General features: G+C 38.4%; 1 protein-coding gene across 8 annotated transcripts in view; it reads right to left on the bottom strand.

The window, feature by feature from the left end:
• COL12A1 (collagen type XII alpha 1 chain) overlaps positions 1-17,268 on the bottom strand; it is a 99,873-nt gene that overhangs the window by 59,271 nt on the left and 23,334 nt on the right. For 7 of the 8 annotated variants that reach the window (XM_074538369.1, XM_074538368.1, XM_074538371.1 and 4 more), the window contains 4 exons: positions 6,566-6,835; positions 4,403-4,669; positions 2,274-2,466; positions 559-680 (listed from right to left, as the gene is read on the bottom strand). The exons of the other annotated variant lie outside the window; for it this stretch is intronic. In XM_074538369.1, coding sequence (XP_074394470.1) covers positions 559-680; positions 2,274-2,466; positions 4,403-4,669; positions 6,566-6,835 — 852 coding nt within the window. The remainder of the gene's footprint in view (positions 1-558; positions 681-2,273; positions 2,467-4,402; positions 4,670-6,565; positions 6,836-17,268) is intronic. 8 annotated transcript variants of the gene reach the window in all.

Below are 17,268 nucleotides of genomic sequence, written 5' to 3'. Positions count from 1 at the left end.
CCTCCTATGATAGAAAAAAGAACCAAAAGACTAAACAATGACTATGTTGAATATAAACTTAAATAATATGCATTAACACTAGGACGTTCCAAACTATCAGATGTTTGTTCATTATATCATCTTCATCTTAAAAGTTACCATATAAGGACAAGAAAAGGGCCAACAATCTGCTTAAAATTCCTTGTTCTACTCCTGTGAAGACCCCTGTAGATGAGCCATGATCTCTGTTCAAAAATTTGACCTTATGTGATCTAACACAGATGTGGAAAGCTTGAAAATGCAATGCAGATGGCTTTGAATAATCAGCAAAACACAGGCTGCCTGCATTATCATCTTTGTAAGATCATCTCGAGGGTGCAGAGGACTAGAACTGTGAACTGGGTCATGCTTTGTGGTCATTTCAGAACAGGGTTTATGTCATCAGGGAGGGGAATATAATGAATCCTGTAAACAAGTATGTGCATTAGAAAAACAAAAACGAAATGTAGTAAACTTTTTTATCCTTTTTTTTTTATCCAAAATACAAGACTGCCTTTTCTTCAATTCAGTCATGTTTACCTCTAGATAAAAATGGCTCCGTAGTAGTATCTGAAAGGGTGGTCATCTCTTGTCCAACCAGAGGGTTGCTCTCTCCTCCTTCAAACATCCCAAAAACATTTACCTTATAAGTAGTTCCTGCCCTGAAATAGTCAAAGAAGTGTACTTTAACTAAAGTCATTTGGTTAGTAAAATGCTAAACAGTTCACTTATTAAATTCTTACTGAAAAAAAAATACCTAATGGAAAAGAAGGTGCTAAAACTTGAAGCCCAAATACTGGCTCTTCCACAAGACATTGATGTTTCAACACTTCAAAAGCTGATTTTACACTCTATAGTTAAATTTATAGCCTTCCTCATTCAAATTATTTAATTCTGTGAAGACAAATTTTCCAGGCAGCCAGAGATCAGGTTAAAAAAGCTAAAGACCTGATTGAATTAAAATCAGGCCAGGAACATCAAGGACAACAAGCAAAGTTTTTATGGTACATTGATGATAAAAGGAAGACTAGGGAGAAAATGGGCCTCCTCCAGAAGAAAACAGGAGACCTGGTTACCTGGGATATAGAGAAGGCTGAGGTGCTGAATTATATTTTTGCCTCAGTTTTCACTGGAAAGTGCTCCAGCCACACTGCTGGAAGGTCACAGAGGGCGAATTAAGGGACTGGGAGTGATGCCTGGGCTGCATCACAGGAAGCAACCAGCAGGCCAAGAGAGTTGATTCTCACCCTCTATTCTGCTCATGTGAAGCCCCACCTGAAGTACAGGGTCCAGCTCTGGAGCCACCAATATAAGAAGAGCTTGGACCTCTTGAAAGAGTCCAGAAGAAGATCGAAAAATGATCAGAGAGATGGAATACTTATCCTGTGAAGACAGGCTGAGAGTTGGGGTTGTTCAGCATAGAGAAGAGAAGGGTCTGGGGAGATCTTATGGTAGGATTCCAGCGCCTAAAGGGAGCCTAAGGCAGGTTGGAGAGGCACTTCTGACATGGGCATGTAGGACAGAGAGTAATGGCTTTAAACTGAGACTAGGTTTAGATCAGATATTAGGAAGATGCTCTTTACTGTGAGGGTGGTGTGACACTTGAACAGGTGACTCAGAGAAGTTGTGGGTGTCCCATCCCAGGGAATGAAGGCCAGGTTGGATGGCAACCAGATCTACTGGAAGGTGCCCACAGCAATGAGGTTTGAACTAGATGATCTCTAAGGTTACTTTCAACCCAAACCGTTCTATGACTGTATGATTCTTTGACTTAATGATCCCATTTAAATTATATTTAGTATACTTGCCTAACAGATTTTGACTTGGTGGGAAGCCTGCTTTAAAAATCTAAGCCTCTGAGAAAATGAATCAAGAGCTAAACTAAGCATCTTTTGAGAAACATGAGCCAAGAAACTTTTGAAAGTAAACTTTAGAAATCTCAAATATCCTTCATTATTCCATTATCTTTCTCATATGTGAAATACAGCTCCAGCCTATATATCTTTGCCTCCTTCAGTTCCTGTGAGAACACCACAAGTGATGTAAATGGATAATCTTAGAAAGAGACCTGCCAGGTACCTTTCAGAGATGGCATAACAGGATTTGCATAGCTAATTGACAAAATTACTTGCTTAACTTGGAGCAGATTTTACAAGGTGTTTCAATACCAGATCGCATTTAAACAAAATCCTACGCTAAAGTTATTTAAAGAAAACTGAACAAAGCAAAAAACCAATATGAGGGAGTATGCATACCTAAGCTCCTCCAATACCACTGTGCTGTCATAGGGCCCCACTATTAATTCTCCAAGGCTCCCATCATCTTCAGTGGGGTGGAAAGTTACTTTGTACCCCTTCACTCTCCCTGGGGCTGGCTCCCAGGTTACTCTGAAACTTGACATAGTTGAATCTGAAGTTCTCAGATTTCGAGGTGGCTTAAAGGGAGAGGCTGAAAGGGTGGGAAACAAAAGAGTTTAGATCAGGTCTACACATGGCAAAAAATCAACAAGTATGCTTTTAAGTATATATATATATATATATATATATGCAAATCTAGTATTAGTGAGAGTCCTAAACTCCTTGTTCCTTTCTTTAGCAAAGACAAGTATTAAGAGATGAAAGATGAGATTCCTGACACTTACTTTTAGCTATCTAACCAGTAGGTATGTGGGCTAAGTCTATTTTTGAGGCTCCCTCTGCAGTCAATGGACTGAGGGATAAATTGTCTGGCAGCTAAAGCAACTTCACCAACCACAGGCGTGGCAGTGTGTCAAAAACCAATTCTTCTGAGGGGTGCCAGCCAAACATCTGGTCAAGGTTTTTAGGTCAAGAGCAACTTCCTCAGAAGACTAACAGCTGCCCACTGCAGGGCAGCACTCACAGACAATGGTTACAAGCTGTTGCTAGCTTCTGCATTTTGTGCAACTTTTGCTTGTGTGCAACTCTAAAGTGTAGTCATGGAAAATAATGCATCAGTGTAAGCTCAAAGTACAAAAAAAAATGGGAATTAGAGTAAACAAAAAACTACCACTATTGCCTTGGCCTGAAAGACAGAGGAAAAAACATTTGCCTTGTCCCTGGGCCTATGCCATTGTCTAGCTATAGCCAAAAGATCATAAATGTCCTCAAAATGTGAGTTCTGCTGAGAAACAGTAGATATACTCCTAACTCGCAAGGAAAAGTACAGATTCTCTGTCTCATCTCTCATCATACTCCCTGAATTATCATGATAGCTTCCACTAAAAAGATGACTCAGGCCTCACTTCCTTCCAAAGAGTGTTTACCACCACAGTTATTTAGACAGAAAGCAGAGACATATCTGTATCAAGATGAAAAGTTCAAAAATCAAAAGCAGCTGGATTATCTAAAATTTATCTCAGTATAATTTTCAGCATTAAACAACTACATATTGGTTAAGCGCTGCTCAAGTTTTTATGACTCCTTTATATCAAGCACATTTTAGGTTAAGAAGAAACCTTTCTTCAGTAATTGAGGTGCTGATATCTCCACTGTTAGGATACCTTTACCTTACTTCCTGTCATTCAATATAACGTATATTCAGTAAACAGAATGGCATGAACTATCTACAGAGTACCTCTGCAAATAGCACTAGTGTCACACAGGCAGAAACATCTTGAAAAAGTTAATAGCTTTCTCTTTAGTTAATAGCTTTCCATCTATGGAAATAGAAAACTGACACTAAATCTGATTGATCTGAACATCTAGAGAACATTTCCTTACAAAATATAAGACCAGCATCACATTCCTACTAAACGTAGAGTAGGAAATGAGTTTTGCTTTTTCCACAAAAATAACTTCACTGAGACTTAATAAACGTTTTAAAGTTTCAGTTTCTGAGGGAGAAGACAGCCAGTCCAAAAGACCATGAAGTCAGACTTCCACAGATGAATCTTCAAAATCATCTACTCCCCCTTTTTAGTAGCTTGGGTTTTCCACAGAAAATATGGTGACCAGAGAAGACAAACCTAAATAACAGGATGATGGGTAGCTATTTAATCAATACCCACAAGCAAAAGGCAAAATATGCAACAGCAGACAACATTTGATTAAGTAGCCTGTCTTCCTCACAAAACACCTTGTTTGAACTTCTGATGACAGCATTTCAAAACAATTCTAGTATTTTCAAACAGATTTTACACTGTACTTACACCTCTTAATATCAACAGCAAAAAGCTGTGCTCAGACTATGCCACAGTGAAATTTCAAACAAATCAAACTCTCTTCTCAACTTATAACATTTTCTTCAATTTTCCTGTCAATTCATGATCTTGGCAGACTCTGCCATGCTTTTCTATGTTTCCTGCTTATTAATTTTAAGCACAAAATTTGCATTATGAAATGCTGTACAACCTTGTGGTACATACCTGTTGTTCCTTCTCCTTTTCTTGATTTCCCGTGTCCAAAATCATAAATTGGAACAACAGTTATGTCGTACGTGGTGCGGGGCTTAAGTCGCTTGAGCACGATGCTGGTGGCGGGGGCATTTACTCTCCCAGACATTTGCCTGCCTCCGCTGCGTGCTCTGTAGTTCACACGGTAAGACAAGACTTTCCCAGGCGCAGGCTGCCACTTAACTCTCATTGTATTTTCCGTCTCGTTGTCTACTGTCAGAGTCCTGGCATTTGGTGACACTTTTCAGTGTAAAAATATGGATAAATTTTTACTTTTTCATGTACAGATATATTCAAACGCATGACTACAAAATTAGTACTGCTGTACTAAAAAATAAAATTGACCTTTTTAAAATTCCAGTATTTGATTGTGGGGAAGACACAGGGGAATCTCACAGGCCATTGCTAATTATTTTTTAATTGTGATGGACTAAACAACCAGATGTTTGGTTTTCACTACTGAGACAAAAAAGAGGGAAGTATAAATCACATGATGACACAGCTTGACACAGCATAACCGGGAGTTTTATTTAGTAATCTTTCTCATTAATCCATTAAATAACAGATTCAGCACTCTCAAATTGATAAATTATAAAGTCATTGATTTTCATTAACTCAATGTCCTATAGATTTTCTAAGTTTTGACTTCACAGGTCTGATAAGGTAGTGATGAATACCTAAACAGCTGGTTGTTGAACCCCATGCAAACTGTCCTTCAAATAGATGTGAGTGACTTTCCAAATGCTTGGAAAATCACTCATCACAACATAGCATATGTGCTGAAATAGGCCTTTGAACTAATAAAGCATTTTCTCAACAAATTGCAGCATTCAGCTTCTAAGAGATATTTTCCAGACTGTACAAATGGTATAAATAATCCCAAGTGAGCTGACAGGTATGAAATGCTGGCTGTCAGCCAAAATAAGCCATCTAGGCTTTGGCAAAACTGAACCCTCTTGGCATGGTGGAATCGGTCAGTATTTCAACACACAGTAAGATAGGCGTTGTAGCTCCTAGGAACTGACAATTTCTAATTGTGTGTATGCCAGAAAGATACAATAGTTTCAGGCTATTAGCCCCAGGTGTGGGGCTATTGGTAGGCCTAATGGCAAGTTCCCTCAGTCAGCACAGAGAGAGTCAGTACAAATGATGAGGCTAGCTACCCACCTAACCTGGAAAAGCTAGAACAGCCGGTGTTGCTGTGCTTGAACCAAGAAGGAAGCTGTGGCACAGCAGTCTGCTAGTCTGCTTTGACTCTGGGGAGTCAGCTCTCACTAACAGCAGCAACCACTACTCTTGCAAAACCTTGAGAACAACTGCTCTGGGTCAAGGACAAAGGTTAACGTAATTCAGCAGCCTGTCTCCAGCAGTAGCCAAAACAGATGCTTAGGACGGAGCACAAGAACATGTAAACACACATGATGCTTCCCCAGAGCCCTCCCTCAGGCTCTGTCTTTGCATGGCCCCTTTAGGCAAACAACAGGAATGTCAAGCCTTATCCAGGACATCCCTTCATTCATTCTGACTCCTTCACTTGCAGTTCCTGCTACAAAGAAACAAGCCATCCCTGGGTTCTGTGTTTTTTCACTTTGCCTACACTGCAGGAGAGGCTTGAGCGTCCTTTGACCAAATACAATATAATGGTTTGCAAATAAGAAAAAGAAGAGCCCCAGAAAGGTAACTAACAAACAACAAAATCACCCAGTGAGCCTCAGTTTGAGGACTGTGAAGATTGGAAGGGCAATAACTTGGAAAGAAAACTCATGGATTCTGTGGGAATGCACCCCATCTTTCCTCCTTGCTCTATCCATATTTCCTTCACCTGATTTTTAGCAATCACACCAAACCTATAACAGGCTGAATTCAGAGTAATATGCAGACCAAATCATATCTTAATTTGGAAGTAATTCTTGCTGAATCCAAACCTATATGAAATAGAAGAGATTTTTTTTTTTTTCGGTTTTTTAATAGTCCAACAAGATGTCAAAATTGGCTGAGCTGAGGTGGCATTTTGGTTTGGGGAAATTTTACATAAAAAATAAAAAAGAAAGGGGAAAAATAAGGTCCATTTTATTTTAAAATTATAATTTCATCAAAAACAGAATGTTAAAAATGGTGGTAATGTATTACACTTACCATCAGTAAAAGCCTCTCCTTCTACTGGGTCTCCTTCTCCACTGCTGTAGGCTGCATATACTGAAATCCTGTATTTAGTCTCTGGCTCCAAGCCTTCTATTACAGCATCCACTGTATTTCCTGGGACTCTCTTCTCTCCCACGGTATCATCATAATGTGATTTCCATACTATCCTGTAATGATTAACTGTTCCTGGAGCTGGTGTCCATGATAACCCAACTGTAGTGTCAGTTATGTCTGTGGTAACTAAATTACGTGGTGAACCACGTTCTGCAAGAAAGAAAACAGCAAATTCTCTCTTAAACACAAATAGCACAAGATAGCAAAGTACAAATGTAAAAGCCAAATGATCTTAAAAGCTAAACCAAACCTTTCCCATCAATATAATTTTCATGCGAGGGTAGTCCCAAGAGAAAACAGATGAAGGTTTCAACAAAATGCTTAAAGCTAACTTTAGACTATGAATGATCTTATCCCAACCATGTAAGATACTTAGCAGTCATGCTTTAGAATATGCAAAATAACAATGGCAGTATTCAAAGACCTGGAATGAAGCCAGTGCTTAAATGTGATGCAGCTCACTTAGGTAAATTTTAACTCTCAAAAAAATGATTTTGTTTCATTCATTCATTGTCATTGTTATGTGTGTACCTTTTTTCCAAGGGTTAAATAATGGAGACTTTTCACAGAATCACAGAATCTGTTGAGTTGGAAGGGACCCAGAAGGATCACCAACTACCAGGCCTGCACAGCACCATCCCCAGGAGTCACATCATGTTCCTGAGAGAATTGTCCAAACACTTCTCAAACTCTGTCAGGCTGGTGCTGTGACCACTGCCCTGGGAAGCCTGTTCCAGGGCCCAACCACCCTCTAGATGAAGAACCTTTTTCTAATATCCAACCTGAAAGTCCCCTAGCACAGCTTCAGGCCATTCTTTTGGTCCTGTCACTGGTCACCACAGAAAAGAGATCAGTGTCTGCTCCTGTCTTCCCTTTCATAGTCAACTTTCCACCAAAAAGGACTCCCAGGTCCCTTTCCATGGCACTGCTTTCCAGCATCTTATTCCCTGCTGTGTCTGAACATCCAGGGTTGCCCATCCCAGGTGCAGAATCCAGCACTTGCCCTTATTGAACTCCATATGCTTGATGATTGCCCAGGCCTCTAATAAGAGTACCTTCTCTGACAACTTTATTTGGTGATTTATTAGTACTAGTATATTCCAGAGTCCCACTTACCAGATCAGCTATTTCATTTTATGTTCACAACTAATTTGCATGTGTTTACATCATCCCACACTTACTGTAGAAAACACTCTCCATCTTTCCATTCATAAGACCTTTACCTCTTTCCTCCCTGTAGTTTGTTTCAGCCAAAGGGAACAAAGGAAGCAGCTCATTAGTCTGTGAAATCCAGTGTCAGATGGATATGTGAGTCTCCCCTAACACACCAGAGTAGTTCCTCTGCTTAAAAATTCAGGTCATTGGTCTAAAGTGGTGCAGTGAAAGGAGTGCCTCTGCTTAATATTCAATGTACATTTATAACATATGTTCAATTTTCCTCTTGCAATGGCTTGCTTTTGATAGCGGGAAAGGAGCATTGACTGGTGGATTTAGTGCAACAGCCTCATCATAGAAAAATCTGCAAAAGAGCTCTATGAAACCAGATCCACATAGACAGAGAAGTTCAGTTCTTTGGTGTGTATTCTCTGTGGGATTTCTCACTGTACAGGACATTCCTGAGTGGCTCCTGCTTAGCAAGAGGACTTAAACACTTGGGGTGACCTCATGGCATCACAGTTAAGTTTTACCCTCACTGATAAAAGTATGTCCTTATACTAATCCATAGCAGCCACAGGAGCAGAATCAAAATTCTTTGAACACAGAGGAATTCAATACTTATCCACTTTCCACTACTTAGACTCATTGCAAGAACAGACCTCACTACATTCAGAAGTCTGAAGCAGTTTCAGGCCGAGCAGCGAATTGCTCAAAGTCATAGTCTGAGTTTCCACTTTTCATATTCATTTGTCTTTTACTTCCACCACAATCTGCAACATTTCCAAACACAATCCCAGTGGAGCAGAAAATATTATCTGTAGAAAGTTTGACTTTGGAAACATCTCCTTGCTGGTGCAGCTTCATTAAAAGTGAGATAACTAATCCCACTTGACTTAATGATGAATAGAAATTAATGTCAACCTATCAGAGATTCTCCAGCTACACAGAATGCAGAATCAGAGAGTACCACAACAATGACAAAGATGACTCTCAAGTACACCTAACAGAACAAGTGTTGTGGGGGGGTTCTGATTTTAATTCAGTCTTAGGGACATTCCATCATGTTTTCTGGAGACAGTTCTTCTTCTGTCCTAACTCTGCATCAGTTCTTAAAATTGTACCCTTCAAACTGATTTTTCTAGCCGTGTAATATAAATTACCACCATTTATGGCATCTTCTCTTCAAATAAAGGTTAAGATACAGAGGGTTTGGTAAAGTTCAGTTAACATTTCCCAACAGTGATTGCATATCCTGAAAAAGTTATAGTGAAAAGGCCCAATTCAGCTCATGCTTCATGAAGTCTCACCAAATTCAGTGACTGCATTAAATGAAAGCCAGGGCAGAATCTTAGCTCCAAATAACAATTTTCCTGGAAGCCTGAAAAAAAGATTTACCCTCAAAAGTAAATTACAGCAATTTTTCTGTCTGCTCTTAAGCTCCTGCTCTCAAATCTTGGCTTTTTCATACAATAAAAAAATATTAAGGCAATCCAAATGGAAAAAATATGGAAAACCTAACTTGATAGAATGCACAGATGTCTCACAATAAAAACCTTTCTTTCCATATTTTAATGTAATATAAATATACAAGTCACTTTATTTTGGCTACTTTAAAACATAGCTCTGCCACAACATGATTTCAGTATTCAAGTATCTGCTACCACAGCACAATTTTTTGCAAGTCTACTCTTGGATACTACAGCTAATGATATATGTTGGAAATACTGCAAAAATAACTTCTTATTTAAAACCCTTATTGATTAAGTTATTATTGAGGTCATTAAATAACAGAGGAAAATAATTTGTTTGGAATGGATTATAATGAACAGCAGTTACTGTAATATGTTGGTTCTGAAAGAAATATTCTTTGGAACTAAATGTCTTTTTTATAAGTCAAGGTAAAAGAGGGAAAAGGAACTGGGATTTCTACCAAACCACTAGAACTAAATGGAAAATTTTTACTTCAAATAGTTGGAAACTGCTGACAAGACAACTTACCTACTAAGGGAAATTGGACATTTTATATGTTACACTGCAACTGAGAACATTTCTTCAACATAACACGCTAACTTGATCTGCACCTCACGTGTGAGGTGGAAGTTCACTCACAGCTTTTTTTCTGCTTCACTTGATCTCCCACAGTGGTTTATTTTTAATTTATTATTAGGAGAACACCTATGTTTAAGATTAAGTCAAACTGTAAGTCTTAAACTGTTTGGATTCCATGAAATATTATCAAAGCTGCTACACTCAGAGTCAAGAAACACGTTTATCCTCCACAGTAACAATGGTATAATGTGGCCACAAACAAACATACAATGAGACCTATGAAATATTCTTCTCTTGTATTAAAACAAAATACCTGGTTAGCTTGCTTATATGTCATGTACATGACATGCACAAAAACCTGAATACTTATTTTTATTCTTTGGTCAATGTGTTCAGAAATGTGGTCAATGTGTTCAGAAATGTTTGCTGAATATCCACTTCTTGCCTGCTTGTTTAAACAGGATGATTAAGGAGCATGGAAGGACAATGCACATCGTAAGAAAGAAAAGTGCTGGCTGGCTAGCAAAGGACTCCTGCTTTTTCTTGACTGGAAATGGAAGCTAATGTATGTTCATTACTTCATACAGCCCCCAAGACATCAGCAAACAAGGATTTTTTTATCTCAGAGCCCTTTTCACTGCCTACAGTCCCCTGTACAACTTTACCATCACTTAGAGCAGACACACTTTGAAAAATTCACTTGGTAACCTTCAGTCAGGTGCTTTTATACTCTGTTCTGTACTTCAGAAATGTCCAGTTTCCATATTAAGTTTTTCCACTGTAGTGTGCCAGAGACACAATAAAGCATTTCCCTCTGTCCACTTGGCTCACTTCCCGTAGCTCTCCAGCAATCACTGTTGTTATTGAACACAAGACTGAATCAGCTAAAATTAAAATGTTGACATTCATAAAAAACAAATGTCCTTATTCAAATGGCCTTTCCCCTCAGAGACATTTACACAACTCCAGCTGATCTCAGTGGGATTTTTACATGCAATTTGGGCCCAAATTTTAAACAGCTTTCTGCGTTTGTTTTTTTTAAAACCAGGTTTCAAAATCAATCTGCAGTGGTAAATTTTGTGCAGAGCTATGTTTCATTTCAGTTAAACATAGGATTTCTGTAAGCTAGCATCCTAAAATGTCAGAATCAACTAAATAAGCCTTCACTTGTAGAAATGTTCTGGCCTGAGTCCTGCCTTATTTACAATGGGCAAAAGTTCAGGAGTATCCCGTTGTGTCAGCAGGCTAGATTGCCACAGCCAAGGATCCAAGTGCATGCATCTGATAAGATGACAGCAGATAATCCTCTAGATAGTAGATAGCAGATGATACTCCAGTGGTCAAACTCTCCTCAGCACTGGGGGGAGGCAACCACTTGGTGGGCTGATATCCCTCTCTCCAAGACAAAAAGTGGTTAGCAACCAGCCCTCAGGCAAGTAGAGAAGGGGTGTGGCTGTGGTGCAGAGGAAAGCCAAAGACTTACTACACACTCACATAACCCCATTAAACCAGATTTATTCTCTTCTGCAGAAAGGCAAGAAGGCCAACCAGGAGAGTTCTAACCCAAAACAATGGTTAGAGGACCTTTAGGCAGAGCACTCCCAAGTCCCTGATGTAGGATAATGCCAACAGGTGTTCACATTCAGTCTCTTTAATATTCTATGTCTTTTCCAAAAGTTATTCAGTTAATACTGTGAAGAAATATCTTCTTATTATTCACTCAATCTTCTCCCACTGGGGATTTTTTCTGATACATACTTTGTTTCCTAGAAAAACTAAGAGAGTTTTCCTCAGATTGTCCAGTCTGTTTCAAAGGTCACTCAAAAATCTTGGAATGTATAATTTTAAAAATGCATGATACAGCATTAAACCTCCTGAGGACACTGGGTCCTTGTTTCTGTCAGGGTGGAAGCAGCACTACGCTGTCTGACCATTACGTAAAGTGCCTGTGATAGGCTAAAAATCTCATTGTAAGAAAATGTCACTTGAATTTGTACTATTCTGTCTGTAGGAGGCCATTCATTTCTAAAGCATTCTTATGTTACTACAGAAACAGCAAAATAGAATCATTTATGTAGCAAAGAACTGCTACTCATTTTCTGACCAAAAATGAGCCTTCATCCAAAATCCCCAAACCTAAATTATAAGAAATATATACAACAGAAAATCACTTCAAACTGAAAATGATCTAGTTATGACAACTTTTTCTCATATCTTGTTTTGGTACGGCCTAATTCTCACAACACAAATAGCTACTCCTCAAACAGTATGGAAGATTTGGGCCCTGCATCACTGAAATAAAGATTCTCTTTCCAAAGCAGAAGACACAATGACATAATTATCTCTCAAATTTATTTATACTGTCCTGAATATAATACAATATGCCTGTTTTTGCTTATTCCAAAAAGGACAAAGATAAGAAAGAAAACAGGCTGACACCTCTGCTAATGCAGACCAGCAACCTCACATATGCCAATGAACTTTCTTCTGTTTTACCAATAGCATGTCTACCCTAGGATCTGCACTGATGTAAGTGGAAATACTTGGAATTTTCTCAGTGCAAGAAAGATGGAAACCTGATTACTGAGTGTTTTTCTGGAGGAAAAAAATGAACCAGCCTTTTTTCTAAATTTCTCTGAAATTTGTATTTAAAAGTGTAATGACTTCCCTGATTACAGTCAGTGGTTCAAATATTGTTAAAACGTTTTTGCAAACAATATAGCTGCCAGCAAAAGGACACATAAAACAGATGTTCAGCTTTCAAGCTTTTCAGACATTTATTAGGATTAAGCATTTCTGTGTTGATTGCTTCATCTAGCAATGAATTTTTTAGTCTTTAAAACAACTGCAATTTATGAAAGTTAATCTGCTTAGCAGCTAATGTACAGTATGTTCTTTTCATCTGACAGCATGCATTTGGGCAGAAAATCAAATTCTTGCCAGACCTAAAACCACTTCTCTTATTTAAAAACAGATTAGAAAAACAGTAGCTCTCACAAACTGCCTGCTGTCTGCTGCATTTAGACTCACTGCCTTCACCATGTTTCTCATTGTATTTTATTTCTGGCATATGAGGACTTGGGTAAAGATCATACGATCCCAAGCAATATTGAAAGCCAAATGGTTTATTTGGAGTGTTTGGAGATAAGAGAATGACTTTTCCCTAAGACGTTCCATGACAGTTTCTTGCTTGTTCTTCAATCTATATTACATAACATCAATATAACCATCAGCGCAAATTTGTTTAGTTCCCCCAGCTGTCACAAGCCCTGTTCCACCCCAAGGCCAATGGCAGCCTTCACTGATTTAACTTACTTTAGCAGTTTCAACAACTTTGTGTGAGCTGAGGGGAATCATATCCAAAAAAGTATGTCTGAGGAAAATTTTTCCATGGTACCTTTATAGAAGTGCTCCAACCAAAGCTGCCCAGTGATGGATTGCCATGCACTTTTGAAAGTGAGAGAATAAAAGTGGAGAGTTTTCTACAGCACATATTTTGCACATGCAGTTATGTTTAAAGCAGTATGAAATATAAAGCTCCAGAATTTTCACCTCTGAATGGTACTTCATAACTGTAGACAAAATCAGCCAATGACTGAAAGAAGTCATACAAAAGATGAGAACACTATAAGTTTCCTAAAATCTGGATTTCTGAAGAAGGAAAGTATACTCCTTCAACAAAGGAGCAAACACGTTGTTTCCCTTTTCCTGCTCCGAAAACTCACACACACAAAAAGAAATAAATCCATTCTCTCTGAATAACAATTACCTGGTAATGGAACAGCACTCAGAAATGAGTCATTTTCTGATTACTCATTTGCTAAGCTCTCTACACAGTGTTGTCTGTGAACAGTTCATAAAATGCTGATCCTCTGGCATGTGTTTATCTTTGGGCTGGACCGGAGAGCTATGCAAACAGTTTATAAAAGAGATTATCTACAGTAACTTGGGGGAATATTTGCCCGCTCTGTTTTATGCAGAGAAGCAATAAGGGCAAGCATATGCTTAGCAAAAGGAAAAACACAAGGAGAAACTGAGATTACCCACATGGTAAATTATATCAAGCACACAGAATGGTTTCTAGGTTTCTATGGATTGATTTTCCCATGAATCATGAAACAAACAAGCCACTTCAAAACACTGCAAAACTACCATGCAGAGCAAAGCAGAGGAACAGGGGGCAAATTGTAACTGCTCCAAAATATTTTGGAGATAACAAACATAACTGAAGGGCCTTCAATGAATTCCTGGGCAGACATGTCCATGCAGATCAGGTTAGAGCAGCCTAAAAATTTCTGGGTTTTTCCTCTCTGCTGAAGGATACTCTTGTCTGAGAGTAACTGCCCATGTGGGTTCTACTACTAGATGCAGAACAAAATAAATCATTTCTGAAAGCAGGAAGAATGCTTGCCTACATCCTTAATCACAGGAGACCATTTAGTGATTCAGTAAAATTCCATAAACATCTGAGAGTTTGGATTTTTCATTTCCTGCCGCTTGACTATAAGAGAGTTGGAGAAGGTACTGTATCCAACTCTTCTTTTCTCACTTTTCTATTAGTGCTGAAATGTTCTCTACACTCAAACTCACTCCTCTTAGGCTACATATCAATTCCATGAGCTAGCAACCATCCCAGTTTGAAAGGCAATCTCAAGCCTAGCTCCTGACACAATGAGCAACTATGGCACCACTGACTGAATAGGTTTGGTGAGAATTCATATGGTGAAGACATCAAGTAAGCCCCATAGGGATTCCTGATACAGAAAAATACTTAAGTGCTCAGTCTTTCTGGGTTGTTGGCAATGAAAAACACACACCACACTATTTTGTTTCTCAGACACCATGGCTCATGGAAAAACTAACTAAAATACTAAACACTTTTTTATGCTTCCTTTCACAGCTTTTTTGTCATTACTGTTGATAAGTTTATTTCTCCAGAAGTTAAGACCTGTCCTATTTCCAGCCTCAGTCAGACAAGTTATTTCAGCTACTCATTAGTCAAGTATTCACTTCACTGACCTATGTAACTTTTCATCCTGGTCCAACAATATTTATTTTAGCTTCCCAGCCAGCATAACATCTCCTTTCATGTAAACTTCTATAATAAGATTTGAAATTTCAATGTTACCTTTCAGTTCCAAAATTGCAACTCTTTATTAATAATTTTCTGGGTTTCTTTAAAGGTTTTGTTATTTTATCCTTCACTGTGGTGAGATAGGGCCTTATAGTGAAATACTGTCTTATATGCTGCAACAAATATTCTGAAAACCTTTCATACTGTTAGTCACAGTCTTTTAAAATATCTACAACTGTGTTCAAAGAGTTCTGGCCTAATTCAAGTACTTTTATTGCCCCATGAAACTGCAGATATGCTGATTACTGAAAGACATGGTAGATATTTCATGAGGAAATATAATGAATTAGGTCTTTGCTTCATGCAAAAAGAAATTTGTATTCTGTTGCTTCCCTTTGATCACCCAGTAAGGATTGGCATCTCTACAGTGCTTTTACTGATGTTTTATCTAACCAAGAAAATTTAAGAGACAGTTTTCATATGAAGCTAAATGTTTTCTGAAGAGCACCCTGATAGGATTTTCAAGTCCTTCTGAATCTTCAAAGAATTTACACTTGAGTTATAAAGCTATACATGTCAAAGTGGTAAGTAATTTTTAATTTGGTGTCCTCCCAGTTGAAGAATTGGATAAGAAGTCATCCAGTTGAGTGATAGGATGTTCTTTGCTCGTATTTATCCCAAAAAAAAAAAAAAAAAAAACTGTCACTGAATTTTTAATGTAATGTTTCAATTCAGTTGCTTAGAGCAAAATTTCTTACAGAAATGCTTCTGTGACCTTTCAAGTCCAACACCCATTTTAAACTTCATCTGGTTTCATATAAGCCTATTCCTAAGATAGAGGCAAATATTCTTTTAAATTTATTCTTTAAATTGAGAATGTTTTTCTTCTTATTAACAATTTAGCAATGCAGAAAGTCCAAATAAGAATCAGAGCCCTCGAGGAAGACACAAAGCAGGGAGCACTGAAAGGACAAGACATTCTGTACCTGAGACTGAATTCTGTTTTTCTGATGATTTTGGCTTTTGGATTCTACTGTATTTCATTCACTGCTCTCTCTAGGATGTGTTTTAACTGAAGCTCTAGGCAGTGCCCTAAAAGATTTTTCTTTTGCTCAAGTTTTATGACAGGATAAAATGCTAAGCTTACTTTATGAATTTGAAACACACTTGACGTCTCCACAACTCCTTGTTAATAAAAGAGCTCTCCTAAGTTTACTGCAAACATACTCAATGAAAATGTTTCCACCAAATGTAAACAGCTAAATTGGTCAAACCTTTACTAAAATTTGAGGTATGTTCCTAAGGAAGTGAACCATTCAGTCTGTTTAACAGTGAGACAGAGGCTTCTCATGATTTGCAAAGGAAGACTGAGGCTACACACTGATAGCACAGATGAGAAAGCAGGGCTATCAGCTTCCTCTGTCTACTTGGGACTCAGTTTGTTTTTGTTATGAGGGTGAAATTTGTATTCCTGGGTGGACAGTGGCTCATGTTCAGTGGAAAGAATAAAGGAGACTCTTGCCTAATATATTCTGCGGTATTGTGAACCTGCTGGGGTGTGGAGGTAAATTCAAACTCTCCCACACAGTACAAAATCTACATTTTCACCCTCCCTCTTCCCTCCTAAAAATGTTGGACCAGAAAGTGGCAGCTCCACCACCAACAGGGAAGTTCATTATGTCCTGATCATCTCTAGCTTTTCTGGAGGCTATGGGCAGAATATTGATACTGATCTCATTTACCTGGATCTCAGCAATGTTCTGGGCAGGAGACAGGCTCTTTTCTCCTACAAAAGGAGTTTTTTGGACCCTGCATTTGCAGTGAAAACAAGGGAGTTAGGAAACTTTCAGCATGAACTGCAAGGTGCTTGATTCTCTGACAGCTGCATTCATCAGAGTAAGCAGGTCTCAGGCAGTGGGACAGGCAGGCAGTTGGTGTCTAGATCTGCCACTTACTCCTTGTATAGTCAGTGGACAGAGAAATGCTTGTTTGAAGGAAAAATGAGATCTCAGATGGACTATCTGCCTACTGGAAGTATTTGCCTTTCTTCATCAATCACAGAAGAATCCTAGGGAGCCCATGCTGCAAACAGCAGTGCTCAAGTGCCTACATTTTGTTAGGAAGAATTCAGCACATTGGTAAATCACTGAAACTGATTTTTTAAATTATTTTATTTTACATTTTCCTATTTCAAGTATGTTCTCTGGATTTTTTTGTAACCTATGTCATGAACAAAAAGTTGAACTGGTAGAGAAATCGAGAATCAAGTAACTTGACTAGCATCAAGAGACAAGCCTTAATG

The sequence above is a fragment of the Zonotrichia albicollis genome, chromosome 3 (genome assembly GCF_047830755.1).
Source record: "Zonotrichia albicollis isolate bZonAlb1 chromosome 3, bZonAlb1.hap1, whole genome shotgun sequence".
Classification (NCBI taxonomy): domain Eukaryota; kingdom Metazoa; phylum Chordata; class Aves; order Passeriformes; family Passerellidae; genus Zonotrichia; species Zonotrichia albicollis.
The sequence above is the reverse complement of the archived record's forward strand: the minus strand, read 5'-3'. Positions and strand labels throughout refer to the sequence as shown.